Raw genomic sequence first — 23,391 nt, forward strand, 5'->3', positions numbered from 1 at the left:
GGTGCGCAGCGCTGTGTGCTCGGCGGCCGCACGAACAGCATGACTGATGTGATAATTTCACGACACGGGCGGCACAAAGGGGTGTGAACACAGCCCTGAAGGACGCGGCGCGGCGCGGAACACCGCCGGTGTTGGGAGTTGTGCGGTGGTGGGGGGGGGGAGCAAGCAGATAAAGGTGTGGGGGGAGGGCGAACTAACGAGTGGTGGTGGTGCTGAAGGGATGATAGTGGTGGTGGTGCTGAAGGGATGGTAGTGGTGGTGGTGGTGAAGGGATGGTAGTGGTGGTGGTGGTGAAGGGATGGTAGTGGTGGTGGTGCTGAAGGGATGGTAGTGGTGGTGGCGCTTAAGGGATGGTAGTGGTGGTGCTGAAGGGATGGTAGTGGTGGTGGTGCTGAAAGGATTGTAATGGTGGCGAAGGGATTGTAGTGGCAGTGGTGAAGGGATTGTAGTGATGGTCGTGTTTGTGGTGGTGGAGGGATTGTAGTTCGGTGTGGTTGATGAGTAGAGAGGCGCAGCCCAAATAATTTTTGGATGCAAACATTTTTAACCGATTTCGCGAAAAGGCTGCAAAAAAAACTTGAGGCGGACGGCCACGCTGAGCGGTGTGACGCTGAGCGGTGTGACGCTGAGCGGTGTGACGCTGAGCGGTGTGACGCTGAGCGGTGTGACGCTGAGCGGTGTGACGCTGAGCGGTGTGACGCTGAGCGGCCACGCTGAGCGGTGTGACGCTGAGCGGTGTGACGCTGAGCGGTGTGACGCTGAGCGGTGTGACGCTGAGCGGTGTGACGCTGAGCGGCCACGCTGAGCGGTGTGACGCTGAGCGGTGTGACGCTGAGCGGTGTGACGCTGAGCGGTGTGACGCTGAGTGGTGTGACGCTGAGCGGTGACGCTGAGCGGTGTGACGCTGAGCGGTGAGACGCTGAGCGGTGAGACGCCACGAGTGACGACTCGGGGTGATGGTGTTACTGTAATCAGATTCATCAAGGCACGTGCTTACCGGCAAGCCCATACCGTGAATCCTATTTTGCATCGTCTGTCAGATCACCATTAATTAACGTGGACACAGCCGATGACTTGTGACGGTTATGAGATTGTTTGAAAAATCTGAACGAAAGGGGTGTGAATCGTTGTCGTCGTGATATTTCCCAGTTTAACACAACAAAGTACATCCATTTTACTTTGATAAAAGTAATCAGACAAAAAAAGACTTTTACAACACCAATACGGGATTACATTCTGTCACCCCTAAACCCTCACGTCTTCAGCTAATCGCACGCCGTACACTTTTCACACGCAACGCTTCTAAATAACCAAATGCCACTTGAATGACGGTGGCGTGCAGATACCCGGGCAGTGTGGAGGCTGGCGGCAAAAATGAAATGTCACCCAGACAATTGGCCGCATCCAAGATGCCCCCCCACCCAACCGCCGAGCGGGAGCAGCGAGTCCTCACGGCGCTTGTCATGCACCTCGCTGAATAGACGCTTGCTCGCGCATGTTCCCGCATGCACGCACGCACCCCCGCGAAGCACGCAAAGCACGTGCACGCGTGTGCCAGCGGAGCACGTGCCACCAGAGCGTGCTATGCCGCGGGATTGTGAGAGCAGGCGGCGGGATTGTGGAGGCCTTTAGCTTTGGCCATGATGAAGTCTTGATCTTGATGATGACGACGACGATGATGTTTATATTTACATCCTGATGTTGTCAATACACTGGTGGATGAGGGTCTTCCGCATGCCTTACAGGTCACAAGGGATATTTGACTATACTTCACCACCCCGGTCAGTGTGGGTATGTGCAGGACAATGGATTTTGGCGCACTGGCCTTTAATTCCCGCAGTGACTATCGTACGCGTATCTACTGAATCACGTTCACCCATCCACCCGCTACGCAGGCTCAGCCCCTGCTTAGCTTCTGAGATCTGACGGCCGACTGCAACAGGCGCCTTTAGCGCAGAGGCCTGGACACGGGATTGGTGGACATGCGGCCACGGACGGAGGCGGCTCGTGTGTGAGAAGCACCGCCCTGGAGGAATGCCTGCTGTCCAGAGCGTAAACTAACAATAAGTGGAAGTAATTCCACTTTCAAATAAATTGCTAAAACTTCAAAAATGTGTTGTCTGAAAGTAATATATATTTAATGACCAAACGGCACGAAGTTGTGTAAACGCACGTTTCTAAATGTGAATGGAAAAACCAGAGAACCCGGAGAAAAATCCACGCGACCACGGGGAGAGAGACACGCAAACTCCAAAAATACAGGCGTCAGGGTCGGGATTGAACATCTCGCCACCGTGGCGTCCCGATGGGGTGAGAGAGCTGGCCCGACATGGACCTGAACAGAACACTCTTCATCCGCCACACTCGCCTTGATAGACGCTCACTAACAGCACTGGCCCCAGGAGTGGTGGTTTTGTGCACTACTCTACAATCCGAGGGGGCGGGTTGAATTCCAGGTCAAGAAAAACCCTCGTAGAATTTTGCATCTGAACACGTCCTATACCGCTCGCGGATTAGCCGACTTGGTCAAAACACGGATCACCAGCGCCGTCGACCAACAGCGCCGGCCCGCGAATCAACCAGGAACGAAGCGCAGACCACGCGGGACCTTCAAACAACAAAACCAAGAATCTAAAAAGTGGACGCGGCCGAAACAAAGATGATGAGCGCGACGCCGAATGAAATCGACGGCCACGAAGGTGCTGCTCCACGTCGCTGACGCGGAGCCCGGGAGGAATGCGCTGCGCCTGAATTGGACGGCCTCTCTTCACTTCCATAACAACAACACCAACAACGGCCGTTGACACCGGTGAATGTTTGACCCCCTGTCCCACCATGGCAACCGAACTGGTGGAAAAAATCGCGGCGAAAGGCGGCGGCGGTGGCGGCGGGAGGGATGGGGGGGGAGCCGGTTCGAACGTCGCGACATCACAGAGCTGTGGCGACAACAAAGGCGCGCGAGAGAGCGCTACGATTACCAGGAGGCAGACATTAAACAGTGGTGGCCCGGCCACGGCGATACAAAGCTCCCATTAAAGCAACAGGGGATGAATTAAAGCCAGTTTATGGCCGCTGTTGTGGGTAATAATGTTAACAACGCTGTCTGTTCGGCCAGTGGCACAAAGTTGCGAAAGAACGCGCGCTCCGTGTGTGCGCGCGCTGGGGATGCTTCGTGTTCATTGTGGCGGCTGTAACAGAGGTTAAAGTCTCTTAATGGCGAATATTGTTTTTTTTTTAACACTGTTGACTGATGTTACGTAGGCAAAGAAGAAGACCCCTTGGGTAATTTTAAAGGCCCGTTAGTGCTGTAGTTAAGAGCGCGAGTTCAAATCCCAGTCGGGGAATTGGCTGAGTCCATCATCCCCTCTGGGGGGTTGGGGGGGGCGTTAATAAAATGGTTTTATCGCTTTCAAGCAACACCGTGAGCAGAGGTCGCCGTCCCTTCAATGGGCCGGCTCCTGTCAAAGTAAACGTGGGGACTTTCCAACCTGGGCCTGGGCCTAATAACAAAGGGGGTGCTGACCCACGGCTTAATTTTTTATTGAAGGTTTGTGACATTTACTGTGGTCAAATACTCATACACTTCCAGAGGATGACAGGACACACACTTGTGACTTGTTAAGGAGACTTCGCTGTTTAAAGTGTGGATAGTCGAACCGCTTTGCTTGAAATAATGTTCATAGTTGACAGTGCATTGGCATACATTCCATCGCATTCGCGTTCAACTTCAATTGAAGCTGAGGGGAACCGCGACTGAAGCGGTGAAGAAGCGCACGTTAAAGACGCCCCCAACTTTGTCGTCACGAATTCGCTGCTGCGCTTGCTGCCAAACGGCGTGCAACGGAGCGGCGACGACACGGTAAATATTGTCCTGCCCTCCGAACCCGGTGGCACCCGAGTTCGATTCCCAGCCACGGCTATCGGTGGTGTCTCAACTGGTCGTGGGGCCCTCTTCCACAAAGCTACGCAGGTCACCGTGGTGAAGTATGGTCCCACAACCCCCGTGAGTGACGCAGCTCGGGAAAAGGTCTTCATTGAGCAGTGACTTGACAAAGGGTTGTAACTCATTAATCATGATAATAATTATAAATGTCCGGCTGTGTGGCTCAGAAGGTTATGAGTTCGAATCCTGATTGGGGGAGACGTTCCGCTCAGTCCATCATCCATCTGGGGTCTATAAAATTAGTTCCAATCTGTGGAGACGACAACTGCCGTGGTTCTAAGGAAAGACTCGCCCCCACCAGAGGAACGTGGAATATTCATCACTGGCTCAGGGCTGTTATCTGGAGATGAGCACTGCAATGCTCATTTGACTTAGAAATTATTTTGACTTTTTTTATCCGACAGTGAGATAAACAGCCCCATGTGCGATGTCCTGGAAAGAACATATTCCTTGCAGTGCAGTACAACCACGAAAGGCGGCGATTGGCTATGGACTTTGCAGGAAAACAAATACAATCGTGAGTACCCGTGGTGTCTGCGCGATCATTCTGATGGCATAGGACGCCGCAGCATGTCACAGGCACAGTCTGTGGTAGCAAGCAGCTACCTTAACGAGGAATTGGCGCGTAATGTGCCATTTTGTCGAGGGCCTACTACTGCGTGGCGCTATCTTGGTGTGGGCTGAGATTGTTTCGTCGTTGTTTTTGCTGACTCGCCCAAGGTTGATAAATGAAACTTATATAAAAATGAATTTGTTATTTATTTAAATATTGTGATTTGGTTACGCTTTTATCTCTTTTGCACTCCTATCGAGTGTCTGTATTGTTTGCTGTTGTAGCTTGCTGACCCGCCCATACTGGGCATCTGTGAGGAAAGAGCTTCAAACCTCATCGGATTCCTCCCGCAGCCTAAATAAACATTCCGATTCTGACAACGCACAACAGAGGGCACGTTTCAACGAAACAGCCGGGCAGGGGGAACTGCTTCTGTGGCCTTCTCCTTACCCCAGCATCTCCCTTATTCCCAAGCCTCATCGTCAGATGCAGCCCAACGGCTAAAGCATGCACGTGTGGGATGGGCAGTAACCGCATCGGCAAATCAATTTGGCGCGTGTAATTGTTTTAGTTGATTCCATTGCGAGAGAAAGAAGTGAAATCGATGGCGCGGTCAGTCACTGCGAAAAGACTTAAATGTTTGCGAGACTAAGCATACAAGACATGATTGGGAACTGTTCCCTGTACGAAAAAACAGCGGCCCGTACAAGAGCAGTATTAAAATATATATATATATATTTATAAAACAGGTTTGTATACCAATATATAATATGGTAGAATACGTGGAAAAATGATTCCTGTATTGTAAAATAAAGTGATCATTTTCAGGAATATGAATATTATTAATATAGCTCTCAAAATGACGACAAGCATGTCTACTGCAGATTGTGTGTATGCAGGTGTGCACAAGCGATAAACCAAACTGTCAAAAGGTAATTCTTGGCATTTCCTATGAAATTCATCATCATCATCATGATCATGTGCCATCATGCCATGCCATTCATCCAAGGGTGGTCCACTCTTTCACATCATCTATTCATATCCTTCACTGCCTTCCTTTTGCCTTGCCTCCTTTCAATATCATGTTATGTATGTTTAACTTCTTTTCCACCATACGTAGCCAACCGTGCTAATCGGAGGTGCAATCAAATCAAAGCAACCACATTAATTTAAATCCTGCACCGAATGCATTTGTACGACATTTTCTACTTTCGAGAAGAATGAATAAAAAAAACACACACACCTTAACCGCATAAGCAGATTTTTTTTTTTTTCACCGACACGCTGTTGCTGTGATGTGCTGTGGAGTTGCAGCAGGTCTTGACTTATTGCGCTATCCGCCAGACACGCGGGGGGGGGGGGGGTGCAGAGTGGAACGCATCTCGCGCTCCTCCCGCAGGTGAGCCCTGGCAGGGTCACGCGCACGGTGAAGCCGCCGCCGCCGCCGGGATAAGTAGCCTCCGATGGAGCCATTACCGTCGCGCTCCTTCCAATTATCGAATTAAGCCACCTGCATGCGCCGACTCAGTCGGACTGTGTTCCTCTCCGCGAAGGCAGACAAGCGACTCGAGTCAGACGTGAGAGCGTCTCCCTGCTCATTTCCCTCAGTTGCGCTGCGTAAGCGAGCGGTGGAAATTCCACATTACTGTGATATGGATCCGTCTCCCCAAATATTTTCAAGATCGTGCTGTCAGCGTCACGTCATGGGATGAAGCATCCATTCGGACCTCTCGGAAAGTGGTGCGACTCTTCCTTGTTGGAGAACGCTCCACGGAAGGGGAAATGACAAAACTACCTTTGAGATTGCACACGTAAAAAATATTTACTTTGGAGCATTGTTCCTCATTCGCAAAACTTCACAATTATTTCCAGACAGCGTAAGACTCACGGCCGATAGGATGTCTTTAGTGTTCTTGGTAGCATAGTCTTTGTAGCAAACTAGAGAGCTCGACTTATTTCTCGTGGAATATTTTCCAAGGACCCTCCAATCGCCAACCCCTCAGTAGCGAGAGGGGTGGATGGGGTGAAGATGAAAAACATTTTCCTGACCTCAACCCCAGGACAGCTCCAGTTGAAATGAATCTCCGCCAATAATGTATTGGTAATAAATTATGCAAGTGCGTACTTGTATACATTTCCTGCAAGTGTTAAAATAGTGAAACGCTGACAGAAATACTGAGATTTTAAATATCAACAGCGAGGTACAAATAGAAACACAGAAAAAAACAAGGCCAGGAATGCTCGTTATCCTGTGGAACATCTCTCAAAGTTTTACGCGTCAACTCCTGTGAACTAGACAACGTGGGCTCACGTCGTTACGAGCGCGGCAACGCAACATCAGACGCGCAACGCTGGAACGCGCTCGTGAAAAAAATCCATCACTCGAATCGCATTAAGTGGCTGATCTGGCAGTCACTCGATGTCCTGTTGCGGCGCTTGTGAGTAATGAGAGCCGGTTAGGAAACAAAAAAAACCCACCGTAGATTGGCGAGCGCGGCGTCTCGCGAACATTAACAATAAAACACCTGCAGCGGCAGCGGCGGCGGCAGTGGCGGCGACGACGGCACTCTGCCGTGAGCGCACGCCACCGGCGAATTACCCGCCGCCCCGGTCGCGCGATGCGTCCCGCCGCGCGCCGCCGCCGTCGGAGCACTCGGCTCACAATCGCAAGGACGCCGGTTCAAACGACTCTCGATCGCCGTCGTCGCCGTCGTCTCTCCGGGGCTGATCAATGAGCACAGTGCTGTACTCAGAGCCGTCCCGAGGGTAACGGCGAATCGGGAACGGTCGCCCTGGGCCAGTGCTTTGGGGGGGGGGGGGCTGTCAGATGTAATACCTCCGGTTTAGTTGGAAGGTGTCTTGGAGACCCACACGGTGGGGTTCCACCTGCACCCCCCACCCTCCCCTCACCGACGGCCCTGCCTGCACTGCTTGATGAGAATGTAAACAGCGGTCGTCATATGTTGGGAAACTGGCCACCGCCATAAGAATGTGGAATTTCCATCACTGGCCGAGGGCTACCAAGGTGAACTTGCATTACTAACATTTACAGCTTGCGCAGCGGATACTGTTGGTGGTAGCTACGCACGCCCATGATCTAGCGCTGTCGAGGCAGCGAGAGTTGGTGGATCACCGTGCAGTTGTTGCAAAAGTCCCTTCCCGTGGGCGCTGCGGTGCCATACCCTGGCTAGCCACGAAAAGGCAGAACAGCAACTGGATTAAACGTCATCTGTTTCCATCTTTACGGGGATGGAGCGTCGCCCCCTCGCGTGCGCCGGTTTTCTCCGGCGGGTGGTCCGGTTTCCTTACACTTGCAAAAACACCGATTAATTGGCTGACAAACATGAAAATAAAAATCCGTTGCAGCAAGCCCTTCCCTGAAAAAAGCGTCCTCAGACTTGGTATGCCTTTCCCGGATAAATAAGTAAAAATAAGTCAAGAAAATTCTCATCGTGACAGAAGGAGGGCGATGCCCATCGACGGCTCCTACTTGAATATTGCCCCCATATTGGGTGCATTTCGGCATTTGTTTTGGCCAAACGCCATGACCCCAAAGCGCGCTGGCGCTGTCCCCTCAAACTCAGCGTGGGAACGCGGTCCGCAGGGCAACCTCCATTCCCGGGGGCTTCCTCTCCGCGGGTCCCACCGTGCTCTCCACGGAATCCAAGCCCAGCCCACAGCCGGGCGTGGCTGTGGGCATGGGGCAGGGACAAAAAGTGTGACCTCCTTACCAAATGAACGCCGACCTTCTGACCTCGCGAAACTGGAGGTTTTAGCGCAACCGCCGCTGCAAGACGTTAGATCCCTCGTGGCGTCTTCGGGCCGCAGCTGAAGTAGTAACTAATTGGCACCGTTTGTTCACGTGACAAACCTTACTCATAAGCTGTGTCGGCTGGAGGTCGGTGTACGAGACAGTTACATTTACGCGATATAACCCCAAAAACGTTATCATGAATGTATGCATATAGAACTTCTTTCACACCGTACATAGCCAATCATGCGAATCAGAGGTGCGGGTTAAGGGAACAAAACTAAACACAATAAGCCGTTCCAATTAAATAAGATTTCAAGCTAGATTTAAAAGTGCATAGCGTCAGTGGCTTCCTAACATCAGAAGGAAGAGCCTTCCAGACGGCCGCAGAGGCGCATCTGAAAGCAGGCGATGCAGTGACCGCCTTTGTCACGTGGTCACACCAGGCTGCAAAGGCCCAATCATTGCACACCACGCACCACGAGGGCAATGGGAAGACGCCCCCTAACCTGATTGGTTGGCGATCGCAGCGACAAAATTAGAATATACAATTGAGGCTGCTGAGGCCTTAAATTTTGATGGCATTGTTTTTTTTCTTTCTGCGTGTAAAGCTGAGTGAAATCCACATCAGCGAGCCCCCCTATTAAGGGTCCCCTCTTGGCAAAGCCCCCAAGCGAGCCCCCTTCCTAGGCATCCCTCCTGGCCAAGGTTGCAAGCGAGCACCTTCCTCGCCGCCAAAAGCCACGTTATTATAAATTAGTACACTAAAAAAGGACCTTTCTACTGTGGCAGAGTACTCAACTCACAAATCAGAAGGTGGTGGAATCTGTTTTTAGTCTACGATTGACTTGCGTCATCATCTCTCAGGGTCAAAAAATTGAGTACCACTTTGTAGGATATCAACAGTGATTGGTCCTGTTGATGAGCTAACGTCCCTGACGTTAGAATATCAGAGGCTTAGTGCCACCTATGAATATGATGACTTGCCCAAGGAAATTGTTTTCACAACCCAATCAATGAACAAGTCACCTGGATATTGAGCAGATCACCTATGCCACCAAGGCAATGGATTGATGACAAAGACAACGAATAGGTCAACTTGCATTGAATATTTCAGCATGCTATTGAATGGACCACCAAGTCACGGAATTTAGGTTACCAACGATGTTGAATTAAGGATGAAAAGGTCACCGCAGCATGTAGACCTGGTCATCAGCGCACTGCAAACCATTACAACAATGGGTGGGAAAATGTAGTGAAATAATGACCAGTGTCTCAGCCATTGTGTGCTCTTACTTCTATGCGAACATCAATAAAAGTTAATTTTAAAAAGTCCATCGCTGCTGGAGTGGATTTCACATCTCCTTGATGTTGCCTAAACGTCGAATCGAGAGATTTTGGTCTGATGTCAAATAGGAAACTTAAAAGAAAGTGGAAGGGACTACCCCCGCCATTCGACCAACCTGGAGGAGAAAATCCCATTTTACATTCTCACAGTTAACTCTTCATTAGCCGTAGAATCTAGTTTTACATTCTCACAGTTAACTCTTCATTAGCCGCAGAAGCTAGTTTTACATTCTCACAGTTAACTCTTGTTTCACCATAGAAGCTAGTTTTACATTCTCACAGTTAACTCTTCATTAGCCATAGAAGCTAGTATTACACGCACACGATTAGCTCTTGATTATTCGTGGGATGGATTATTAGGGTTGCGAATCGACCGTGACAATTCTCGCCATTCACGCAAGCGCTTGTTAAATTGTTTGGCGCTCCTCGTTCGTGGACGTCCAGTGACCACCCAGCAGCCACGCGGACCGTAAACACGTTGGCAAGTCCAACCGATTGTTCACAACCACATTACACACGGGCGAGACGCGCGCCTCCCATAGTCCCATGCCTCCGATTAGCACGGTGGCTACGTACGGTGCAGAAGAAGTTCAACGTACACACATATACTCGAGACACGCATTACACGTCTTCACCCACGATCTGCAAAGCCGAGCAAAGATATTCAAGTTTTAAAACCCAATCATAAGTTCTGCACTATCCGTGCGTTTAAAACAAAATATCTTAGTCACCATCCTCCCCCGTTAACCCCAGATTATCAAGTTGGTTGTATAGGTAAAGTAAATATTCTGCAATTAATATACGACGTAAATTTAACAAAGAGACAATTAATTGTGTGACAACATCAATGCATTGACTACTATTTCATTATTTGGCAGTTTCTAAGAATAACGTAAATTTATGTGAAGATTAATCAACTTAAATTTTATAGAGCACTATAGCTTGAGTAATAAATGAACACATAAAAACGCATTGTAAGTAACTGGGGCTCATTCGCTATTCACAAAAGCTCTGTGAATAGTTTGATGATTATGGTGATGATGATGACGACGTACATCCATTTTGTCAATCCACTGCTGGATAAGGGCCTCTCCAATGTTGTGCCGGTCACGGGGGATGTGTGACCATACTTCACCACGCTGGTGGGTGGGGCGTCCCACAGGCAGTTCAGGCAAGAGCCGTGGCTGGCAGTCGAACGCTCGGGTCGCCGTGCACGGACTGCCATGGCACCATCGCTCCACACGCAGCGTTTACAGGGAAATCATTCGGGAGGCAATAACCGCCGCCACTTATCGTTTCTACAATATCGAATGCGCTGCAAGTGTGTACATTGCCGTAGTTGTCAATCGGAACTTGAGCGTGTGGGAGGGATGTTTGTTGCCACGGTTACAAGGCCGGAGGCTTAATAAAAACGTGTGTCACACGTCTCAAAGGCAACATTTGACCTCTGTTCCAGCAAATTTAGTTTGTTCCTGTGAACACCTCATTTCCAAGCCGGCTTTCTTCAGTCAACATTCGTGGTCACTTGCCCACAGGGATCCAATTAAAAACTTTGAATCCAGAAATAAAGAAAATCCAGTAACGAAAAAAAAAATACCGACATTTTATTTATCCTCTGCTCAAACACCCATCCCCTAAGAAGGGTAGGTAATTTTCATATTTAAGGCAATTTTTTTAATCTATTACCATATAAACTCTCCGATTGAATGAAACCTTTCCACTGATAACCGCCATGGTAAAATGTTTGCTGAAATGCTGAACAGTCTCCCCCCTAAGATGACCGACGTTACGCCTACGCGCGTGCGGCTAGCACGTGCCGGCGAGCGCGTGCCGGCGAGTGCCCGCGTGTGTTGTCTCGTGTCAGATTACGGCAGAGCAGGCGGAGACAACCGGCAGATTCCCCCCGGGCACCTGGCGAGCATTTTGTCTCGATCCGCCAGCAGGTAATTGAATGTTTTGGGGAATATTTTGCGCGATTTATGTGGCAGTCGTCGCCGCTGCCTTCGTGCCACCGCCGCCGCTGCCGCGTGCGTTATTTACGCCGGCTCGCAATGAGCGATGGTGGCACGCACCGTAAAGCAGGATACACAAAAGTGATGGACTGTTACACGACGCCTGTCCGATCCTTAACGCGCGTCCCAGGCCATGATGCCGGATAGCAAAGCGGCTCTGCCCCCGAGAGAGAGACCGATGGGAGCGTATGCACGTTTGCCCATTCGTTCGTTTACGCATCGCACCTTGTTAAACCAGGTGAGAGCGTGACGACTGGATTCATCAGTCCCGTTGCAAGTGAGAGTGAGATTTCAATTGCGATGTCGCAGCCACTGACGCTTTTATTAATGATAATGACGTTTATTGACCCGAGGATAAATTCAATGAGTGTCGAGAATTTTCAGGAGATTCCTGCATTTACAACCTCACGAGTGATTTTCAGTTCGAAGGTATCCAAGGCATTGAGGATGAGGAAACATCACCGAAAGCACCACACAGATGGCTTCCCAAAATCCATCTCCTGGCCACCCCATAGCTCTGTTTCTCTTTCATAATCGAGACAATTTTTGCAGGGTGCAACAGGACAAATTCAATATCAAATGAGAACTTTTTAAAGTCTGAAATTGAATCGGCTCACATACCCAAAAATTGTTAAACTAAGTGCACGGCCGTCATTGTTGTTATCTCTCGAGTTAGTTAACCACTTGGTTTTTCACTTTTTATTTATTAAATGTCAAAAGTCAACAAACCACTTCCACTGTACAACGTCTTCCGATGGTCGTTCTTTGATTCAAATGAAAACACATTTTTTGTCAACATTTTTTTTTCTGCAGGAGTAGAAAGCGCAAAAGCTTGCACATGTGAAAAACCTGCACAAACAGATGACTAGAGTAGCTCTATAAACATTTAAAATGTTTTATTTGGCCCAGGGAAACTGGAAACACAGCAACCTTATTTATTAAATGATGACATCACAGGTTCGTAGCTTTCTTACCCGCCCCAACTGGACATCTGTGAAAAAGAGCTTCACAGCTCATCGGATTCCTCCTCCAGAAAAAATACAGATTGCGATTCTGGGTCGCTGCTGCCACTTCTCACACCGTAGCGGGCAGCACCGTTTGCTAACTTGTGGGGGCTGTGCCAGGAATTGAAATGTCCCCTCGTCGCGCACTGACTGTGGTCCAGCGGACGAGCGCTCTCACCATGGGGCTGCCAAGCGAGGAGAACGCACATCCTGAGCACAGGCCCAAAGAAGTAGGCCCAAAGAAGTAGGCCCACAATGCCACAGTCATCAACGACGAGGTAGAACGGACACAATTATCGAACTGAGCAAGGTTAAAAGATGGGAAGGAATCCCAGAGTCGTGCAGTTTGGAAGTGCATTTGGTAACGGTGCGACAACACCCAATTTTATTCTACTCTTTCATACAGCAATACGTTCAGGAGCCGAATGCCAATGTCGAGGTGTGCTGGCCGTGACGCGAGGGAGTTCATGTAGTTTTGCTGTCCCTCCGTCGTCAAAGGAGCGTAGCGTCGTCGAAGGAGCGTAGACCACAGTGGTTTACAATGTGGCCCATAGGGCAGCTTTGCATGGCCACAATGGCCCTACTGCGGCTTTGCGGCTTTAATCTCCCACTTTTACGAAGGGGACGTGAGCACGACGACCGTGGTCCGTTTGTAGAGAAAGCATCGCGACGCGGTGGCCACCGGCGCCACCCAAACCGTCGCCCCCCTCCTTCCTCTGACCTGCCCCCGTCACGCACGGGGGGCACGCGCGTGCGTGCGTGCGTGTGTGCATGCGTGTGTGTGCGTCTGCGTGCGTGTGTGTGCATGTGCGTGCGTGTGGGGCGCCCCGCCGACTCACCTGCTGTATCATGACATTCTGCTGCTGCTGGAGGAGCGCTTGCAGCTGCTGCGGAGACAGCACCTGCTGCTGGAGCAGTTGCTGCATCTGCTGTGGGGTGATCACTTGCGGCGTCATCATGGCCATTGACACGGGCACCTGCGGAGGAGACACACGCGGGTTTGGGTTCCCGTCAGTGGGGTTGGTGGGCCACGCGCGCGAATGTCGTGCATGGTTCAGGCAGGTGTCATGCCATGGTACTCGTGGTGGTCTTGGTTTTGAGTCACCCTTGCAATAGAGCTTCTTAGCGCAATGGACTTGACTCGGGAAATGTACTCTTGAGCTTCAGATTCTGTTTCGATGGGGAATTGCATGCGCGTATGTATGTTGAACTTATTTCGCACCGCACGTAGCCGACCGTGCTAATCGGAGGTGTGGGGGGAAGAACAACAAGCTGAAAACAAAAAGCAGCTCTATAGAAATTGGTTTTCGATCAAGATTTAAATGTGGGCATAACTCTAGTGGCTTAATAATATCAGAAGGAAGAGCATTCCAGACAAACAGAAGCGCATGTGAAAGTGCGCGATGTGGTGAGCGTCTTGGTCTAGTACTCTTAAACATTTCCACCTGCATCCGAGCCGGTATAAATGTAGCAGAGTACTCGACTTACGTTAGAATTGATTGAGAGTTCAAATACTCGAAACAAAATTGACTTCCGGCAATCATCTATCCAGATCCCCGCACTATCCCCACACCCATCGGAGGTGGTCTGGGTCATTTGAACTTTTTTTAAATTTTATTCATTCGGGAAATCATTCCCTGAATTTCCAATGTTTATCCAATTCCCCGTTGAGCATTTTGCCTGCTGCAAGAAACCACGGCGCCCCCAAAAAAAACATCCGAAGAACAGCGGAGAGCCCTCAAATTCAGCACGGCTATCTACATACGGTGCGAAAGCAGTCCAACATACCTAGGTGCCAATGCACAGCCTGAAACATGGTCTGCTGGAACTGGTTTTTATAAGACCACGTCTGTGTAATTACTAAAAAACACCTTTGCCCACGAGAGCTCACGTAGGCCTGAATTAATTCTATGTTGATACTTAAGTCCATAACAAGGGCTGGCCTAAGACCTATCTAATGCCGTGTTCATGCTCATGCAAAGCTGCATTCATACCAGGTGGATGCCGTAATAATGCCTGCGTAAGTCTGTGCCCACACTGGTGGTAAATCTGCATCCACACTCGCTTGTGTAAGCCGAACGCAATAATTCATTAAGCAGCTTTTGTACTTTGCGGAGAAATTATTTCCACGCACACATGCGGGCACACAAAGACAAAGATCCCCCGTATAGCGTGGACAGGCTGTTGAGCCAAGTGTTGTCAGCGAGCACATATAAGGCCGGGACAGCTCACAAGGGGGTGGGTGGCCTGCACCACGCCTACCCGCCTTTGTCTCCCCAGTGGCGATGTTTACACATTGCACCGGGTATTCATTTGAGGCCGAGTCGACCTAGGGGAGACCCGGGACCGATTCAGATAATCGTCACCAGTGTGTTCCGTGAGCGGGAATCGAACTCGAGTGGCCGGGTTCATAGCGCAGAGCGCTAACCGTTCCACTACCGTTCCCCACACACATGCGGGCACACACACACACATACACACACACATAGTGCGGTGAGTGAGCACCTATTATTACTCGGACCAGCATGGCACAAGTGGGGACAGTCAGGCCGGGACTACACTCAGCCACCGCTGTCTCCGTAGCGCTGATGGTTAACGCACCACAACAGGTACCCATTTGAGGCCGAGTCGACCTAGCACGGGTTCTGATACACAGAGCGGTGCACGGGTGCCTCGCGCATCCCTCAATGTAGTGCACCGCGTGTGCTTGAGAGTGAACGGCACTCAGTCGCCTGGTCCAGGCTCATGCGAGGCTCTCGCGACTCTCTCGCGGAGCCCGACTCTCGCGGCGCGTCCCACGTGGCCACGCGCGGTGGCGTTTGCCCATCGATTTCATTTTTGCACGTCACGTAGAGTCGTTCGTTTACGTCGTATGCACGTGTGTATGTTAAACTTCTTTTGCACCGTAGTTAGCCAACTGGGGGAAGGACAACAAACGAAACAGTTGTAAAGGAATAATTTTTCAATCTAGATTTAAAAGTGCGTAGCTGCAGTGGCTTTCTAATAACGGAGCGTTCCAGACGGCTGCAGAAGCACATCTGAAAGCACACGATGCAGTGACCGTCTCTGTTCGATGGTTATAAAAAAAACCGTTAAGGACGTTATTTTACTCGTGTCAGATACATCAAGGATGCTAACATTAGGATTGGGTGGAAGTCATCTGCTTTGTTGGCCATAAGGCACAGATGGAAATTCTACATTACTATACGAGCCACTCTTGATTTCCCGCAAAGTGGTACTGATTGCATTGACCTCGGAGGGGTGATGGGTTAAGTTGACTCTGAACCAGAATGTGAACTCAACTGCTGTGATGACGATGACGGCGATAATGTGATCACGATCATGATGATGAGTGCCGTCGATTCTGTACTCATGCTCAAATCCACGCTCGCGATCCCTCCTCCTGTTCTCTCTCCCTTTCTCGGTGACTGACTGCCTCCTTCTCTTTGTGAAATAAACACGCCCACTGTTCTGTGCAACGACTTGAGATGTGGTTGTTTCAGATGATATACGAATCGACATTGCATTGTATAATTAATCAAGTGATGATGAGAATGTGATTATGGTGATGGTAATGGGAAGATTGTGGCAATTAAGGAACGATAATAAAAATGGTGATCGTGATGATTATGGGGGTCAGGATTTGAACTCACGACCCCATGATTGTAAGTTTAAACAGTACAATGAAATGCAAAAAAGAAGTATATAACAGGGAAAAATATATTGTCAGGCAGAATAAAAACATAAAGTAACAAAAATAAGTCGTCAATAAAAAATGTGTAATTCCAGATGCATAATCTACATTCTTGACAACGATCACAATTGTGAATTTAACAATTGTGCAAAACAAATATCACAACAGCCAGTGGCAACAACATTTCGGATATTAATTTAACAGGCACGCACACACGCGCACGTGCGCAGAGTGCGTGGCTTAGCACGTAACAACAACTTGGCACTGCCATGACGAGAAGGCACCCAGAGTGGCGTACATTTTTAAGCAAACACCACACGACCTCAACGTGCACGCTCAATGAGCGCTCCCCTCGCGATTCAACGTCCCAGGCATCGGCGACGGGAGCCGCCGGGAAGCGAAGCCATTCGTGTTGAAACAGCGGCCGAGAGTTAAACCTGCGCTGCGCGGAGCGGAGGAAATCGCGGCGCCCAAAAAAAGTGCTCTGCAGGCGACCACACGTTTGTAATTAAAAGCGGAGTGAAATCCGCCGCTCGAGAACGCTCGCGCCTATCTGTCGCCGCCCGACTCCCCCAGCGAAAGCGCTCTGCGGGGTGGAGAGAGCCCCGGTGGCGTGCGGCGTCTTCCGCGGTGCGCCGCGCGCAATATCCAAGCACGGTGACCCTCCGCCGTGCATTAATTTCTTATATCATTGCCTCCGGGCAAAGAACGATCTCATAACCTCGGCCATTCTCATTCTGCAGTCAATAAGCTCCTCGCACCCTGATTGCCTCCCTCAGCTTATCTACCTTAATTTAAAGCCACAAATGAAGGTCAAACTTTATCACGCGTTCGCCGCCCGCCGGTTAGCATGCGGGATCGTCCGACGGGCGTCCGTCGCTCCGCCGCGCCGTCGAGGCCGCCGTTGGACGGGTGGAGGGGTGGCGGGGGGGGCGGGCGGGCGACCGCGGAATCGCACGCGGGAACCTTGCCGGGGAACCTTGCCAGGGACGCGATCGTGACCGCGTGAGCTTCCTGCCGTTGCGTCCCGGTGGGTTTCCGCGCGCGCGCGACCCTCCTGTCGGCCACGCGGCTCGCAGGGTTTTAGCGAAATCACCAATCGCCACAAAATCCTGTAGCAACGTCCGTCAGATGACATTAAGAAAAATAACAAGAACACGTATTGACTAACGGACATTGATGGACTCACGTTCGCGTCGTTCGACGTGATCTGGTAATTTTTGTCCCGTCGGTGCGCATTTCTGTCACGTTGTTCGCAACATTATTCATTTTTTTACTGCAGCAGCAGCATGAACTGAATATGTTTGTAAATTAAAAAAAATAATATATACATTCAAACGCTATCCCAGGATGTGTATAGTTTTTAACTCATAATGGGATTTAATGCCCATAGGAATTAATTAATTGAGAGTGTGGATCCTGCGACCTGCTTATCTCTGTGCTTTAATTCGAGGCAATGTTTAATGACCACAGGTGAAAAATATAAGCGTATATTTTGTGTATATTGGGCAATTCTTTCACCTATGCCACCACCACCTTTCACAAGCGCTTACATTTCACACCTCAGGTCTTCAGCTGTTGGCATCTATTATATCCCCGGAAGAAGGAGATTAAAATTAAACGAATGTTGATAATTGTACAATCGCCGTGTTCTTTGTTGATCAAATGTAATTTTTGGTTTAAAATGCAGGTTTGCATAAAATATGGCCATGCTATTGTGTGTGCTCTGGGCACAGAAATCACGGGTTCATCTGTTAAATTAATTGCACCGAACGTATGATGATGAATATATATTTATATACACTCATGTGAACGCGTGCGTGCGTGTGCAAGCGCGCCAATTATTACATCGAGAAAACAGTGGTAATATTGTAATACCAAAAAAAATACAAAAAGCACAAAAACGACACACATTTACTCGAACGAAAACAACCACCGCCACATTTGAACTGGCGATCGCAATTAAATGCGCGCGAGATCAACGCCGTGCGACAATCGACTTGAAACAACCATCACCGTGCAATAACAACATCGACAAACCGCCGGCCAAACATTTCGGCCGCTGTTTTTTCAATTGTACAATTTTAACAGCGACTCGTTTAAATTCCCAAACCCACGCAAAAGGAGGGTGCATTTCACGAGGGGGGGGGGAACAAAAAAGAAAACGCAAATTAAGAAACACAAAAAAGTAGCGCACATCTTACCTCTTAATCTGAGGCGCCCCGATGCGCGCTCGTGCTACGGAGGCACCAGACGCCGTCAGAAGAGCTCCCTGTATTGTCTAGCAGCGGGTACCAATCAGCCTTAAGGAAAAAAAAATCCTGCAATCTAAACTGCCGCTCTCCAAGCCGATGCGTGCTGATGAATATTAATACGCCTGAAATGCATGGTAACAGCTACACAAGCCCGTGACGAACAGCTCGCATTATGACAGTTTTTCCGGTCGGCTGTTTCAGAAAGCACGGGGAGCCCTGTGCCCGGAGATTTAGGTGGCCAATGAATACGTCTGCTCCTGGTGCGGATGCACTAAATGCAAATTATATTATCTAGACCCTATCCTGTCAGACATACATCAAGTCTAGTTAAATGAAGGCAGGGAAATTAATAGCTTGCTTGGTTATTATCTTTCCCTGACATGCCATAAATTTAATTTTTACAGACGCTTTCAGTTGCGTTTTAGTTTATGACACGATAATTACAAGTGTAATGTACTTGAGTTGCATAGCAGGCGCGGGAATATTTTTTCCTTCCCCCTCCCCACCGCCCCCTCACTCTCCCCGTGTGCTGTGCGTGTGTATGCGCATGTGTGCGTGTGCGTGTGTGCGTGTGTGTGCGTGTGTGTGCGTGTGTGTGTGTGCGTGTGTGTGTGCGTGTGTGTGCTGTGTGCGTGTGTGCATGTGTGTGTGCGTGTGTGTGCTGTGTGCGTGTGTCCCATGCCATCTGCATATGAAGCAGGATGCCTAAAAGATTGCAGTTGACCAAAGGCTGCCCAGCAGCATTGGCAGTAATGGTCAATGTGTATTTCACACGTTTTCATTACAGACTATTAATCTGTCTGCTGTCAATGCTAAGTGTGCACGTACGCTGAGACAAAAAGCATCGGAATGAAGGAGCGATGGGATGGGATGGGGGGGTGGGCGAATTCACGACGAACAAAATACTTTTTTTTTACCATCGTGCGGTTTATGTAATTCTGTCAGCTCCATTAACAAGAACAAAAGGGACACCGTGTGCCCATAAAAAAAAACATTTGGCAAAATATATAGAACATTATATACGGGTATATTAACATACGCTGCTGTGTTGAATGTGCATAACTTTCGCGGGGGGTGGATGGTGAGTAGATGCGAGAGGTGACAGATGCATCTGCCGACTCATACAAAGAGAAATATCCCCCGTATAGCCTTGGGGCGAGTGCTGTAGGCGAGCGCCTAAGAAAGCCAACACGGCACACACACGCGAGGTGGTGCGTGGCCAGAACCACGCCCGGCAGCATTTGTCTCCCCAGTGGCGATGCTTACACAACATGCCAGGTACTCATTTTAGGCTGAATCGACCTACTCATAATCATAAAGACACGCACATGATATTCACACACCCACAGACACACTGTGTGTGTATAAGCGTATTTGTATAAACACGGTCATATATATTGGAAATGCAGTTTTCCAATGAATGTGTGTATACATGCACACATATATACGTAGACATGAACATACACACACATATATAGTATGGATCATGAAAATGCATATGTACTGTGATAGTCTGTGTTGTCTGAAAGTTATACGATTACTTATGTCACAGGCCACCTCTGCACGGACAGCAGAAGCTCACGCAATGCATTTATTCACACGCCACAAAGCAGTTACCATGAATAAGATACAAATACTTAAGATATATATTAACTGTTCATGGTTGATCCGCGTGTCGGTGTCAGACAATGGGGGGCTGCTTGACCATACTTCACCGTGCCCGTCAGCAAACACGGGCTGCTGAAGATTCCGCTCGCCACTGATGATAGCCGTGAGCGGGAATCAAACTCAAGTTGACGGGATCAGGGTGCAGTGCACTAACTGCTGCACCACCTCCACGAATAAGACAATTCATTATAACATTCTCATTATAATCCAGGAATCATTAGCATCACCAATACCATCATATGTATGCTCATTCTTACATTATATACAATACATATCTTTAATTAAATATGAGTGATTTCTTAAGAATAATAATAGTGGAAGAGGAAATGTATCTCCTGCTCAAATCATCGATCAGTGAGATGGCATTCGCCTGGGTTGGACACCCCCTCTGATAATGACGGAAATTCCACATTCACATGGTGGGGAAGCCTGCACCTCAAAGGGACGACCCACCCCCGAGTGGGTATCTACTTCGCTGATGCTGGGAGGATGATGGAAAACAATCAACCCCCGTACGGATTCATCACCCATACGGATTTGAACTTCCGAGAGCAAGACCTGCACTCAGACGCAGGTGATTATTTCACACCGGTAAAGTGAACTCACAGACCATTCATGGCCACAAATAAACAATCCAACAGACACTATGCAAGTGGCAACGTATTCATTAATAGTACCAAATGAGAACGCGTATCTATTAATATGATGACAAAACACCAGGGACAGCTAAATTGACTTATAATAAAGGCACGACACACATGTAACATAAAAAGTCGGTTGAATAATGGCAATGAAAATAGAATCATAGAACTAATTAGACTTAACCCTAACCCTAACCCTAACCCTGAACGTTAACAATACTAATATTACACGTGCACTTCAATAACAATAGCCATATACAAATAATAATTTGTTCCTATCTATCTAATGTACACATCGTTGAACCATGACTGAGGTAATTTTAAAGTAAGATACAATCCAACACCCCACCTCCCTCTTTTAATTCCTAAACTATAGCGAGACAGTGACTGGCTGTGCTCACCTCACGCTTGAAGCTTCCCTTAATCAGGACAAAACACATTACAGTTCACATCGGGCGTGTCATTTCAGCACTCTGGTGATGTCAACGCATTGATGTCGTAATGGAACCTGGAAGGTCACGGGTTACGTTGCAGTGATGCCACTCGGTTGGTAGCGGTGACAGGTATGGCCGCAGCTTTAAAGTACATCTCCTAATTCTTCTTCTACTGCTCATTATTGTTAAAGAAGCTTCGATCTTGCGTCGAACATTTCCAACGGTGGCAACGTCCGTGCGGCGACCTCACAACCTCCTCCACGAGAGGGACTTCATTTCTCATGGAATCATTTTCTGAAGCCCCCTCCTCGAAAACGAGAAGATCCCGCGGGGAAGGAGGGAGGGAGGGTGGCGCAGGACATACAGGAGCTCAGCCCTGGACATCTCCGATTGAAATCAATCCCCTGGCCGGTAACGGGCAGCATTAGAACATTGCACCTCCTCAGCGATGGGTGATTCATGGAGAACCCACATGCCCATCATCACCATCACCACGATCATCAAGTTCAAGTTAATTTATTAGGTATAGCCCTGTGAGCCATTCGGCTCTTGAATCGGGTGCAACCGCAACAAACAAAAACATGAACTAGAATACATCTTATAGTGACTATGTGCAAACAGAAAATCCAAGAAAAGACAGCATCATCATCATCACCACGATCATCATCACCATCACAACCGAGTTGTGTTCCTATCCGCGGTGCGTTGTGCGCGTTTAGTGGCTGTTTGCTTGCTGCCCTCAGGGCCGGCCCTCCGCTGCCCGTGGGGCGAGCGCCTTCACGTCGGGGGGGAGAAGCGGCGCCGGTAACGACGCAGGGAGCGGAGCTCTGCGCTCTCCTCCCCCTCGTGCCGAGCCGCGCTTCCTACCGCGTGACCCCCCCCGTGCCCCTCAACCCCCTCGTCACCCCCCCTCCCTCCCCCCACCGACCGGCCCCCAGCCCCCACCCACTCTTGCCCTGAGGGGCCCTGCGAGCAGACATCACGGCAGCACAAAGCGGCGCAAACGAGCATCTAATGAGGCTCGACGCGCCTCCACCTCCCCACTCACTCCACCTTCCTTCCCGTCGTCTCTCCCCCCTCTGCTCCCACCCACGGACCTCCCCCTTCACCCCCTCCCCCCTCCTTCGAGGACTCGTCCACCCGGCCGGCCCCAGCAGAACCCCTCCCAACCACAACCACCACAACCACCACGCACGCACGCAGGACATTACGGGACGTGCAGGCCGGCCTGACACGATTGCTGTCGAGGCAGGGGGCCGTGGCGCTGCTGACACCGCCATTAGCCGCTTGGCGCAGAGCTCCGCGGTCGGAGCCCCGCGGCCGCCCTGGTTATCGCTTGGGCGTACGTGAGAGAGAGCTTCATAGCTTATCGGATTCCTCCCGTCTCAATACATTATTGCGGTTTTGATTCTGAGCTGCGCGTGGGCGAACCCCTAAAAGCAACGTGCCGCCCGCTTCAGAATGGACGTTAAAGATTCAGTTTGTCGGTGTCACGGTCCAAATGTGACAAATTAGAAAATTACCCCCGAACCACTTAATTAGGTTAACCACAGAGCCTCATCGCCGCCGGACCGCCTCCCTCCCCCTACTGGCGGACTATACCCGTCTGCAAAAACCTGCGGCCTTGGTGATAAGTCTTTCTGTGAGAAGAGGGCAAATACCGAACGTAACCCATAATTACAAAACTCCCAGTGTGTCCGAGCTCTGTTGCGCGTTCGGCATGCTGTCCGACGTTTTTCTCCACGTGCCGGGGAGCATCCTGCACAGAGCTAAACATCTGGCCTATTTTTTAGGAAAAGCCCCCAGAGCAGGTTGGGTCGAAACGTCGGACATCGTGACGAACAACACGCGGCAAAAAAAACCAGAAAACCCGTCAGAAGGATCTGTGTATTATTGTTGTTCATCTCTCCCTCTGCACAGAATCGACATCTCGCGGATCTGTGTCTCCTATACATTGCACCCATTGGACTCCATTGCAGGAGAGGCTTTTGTCTCAATGGGCTCTCACCTGGTTCTAAATAAAGACCCCCCGCTGCCCGATTGCATTTGCAGAGCCACCAGAGGCTCCTCGTGTCGCGTATATTCGAAA

General features: G+C 49.7%; 1 protein-coding gene across 8 annotated transcripts in view; it reads right to left on the reverse strand.

Annotated features, from left to right (window-relative positions):
• LOC144730017 (forkhead box protein P1-like) overlaps positions 1-23,391 on the reverse strand; it is a 401,316-nt gene that overhangs the window by 132,931 nt on the left and 244,994 nt on the right. For all 8 annotated transcript variants that reach the window (XM_078610465.1, XM_078610470.1, XM_078610471.1 and 5 more), the window contains one exon: positions 13,450-13,587. In XM_078610465.1, coding sequence (XP_078466591.1) covers positions 13,450-13,587 — 138 coding nt within the window. The remainder of the gene's footprint in view (positions 1-13,449; positions 13,588-23,391) is intronic.

The sequence above is a fragment of the Lampetra planeri genome, chromosome 34 (genome assembly GCF_965212315.1).
Source record: "Lampetra planeri chromosome 34, kcLamPlan1.2.h2, whole genome shotgun sequence".
Lineage (NCBI taxonomy): Eukaryota > Metazoa > Chordata > Hyperoartia > Petromyzontiformes > Petromyzontidae > Lampetra > Lampetra planeri.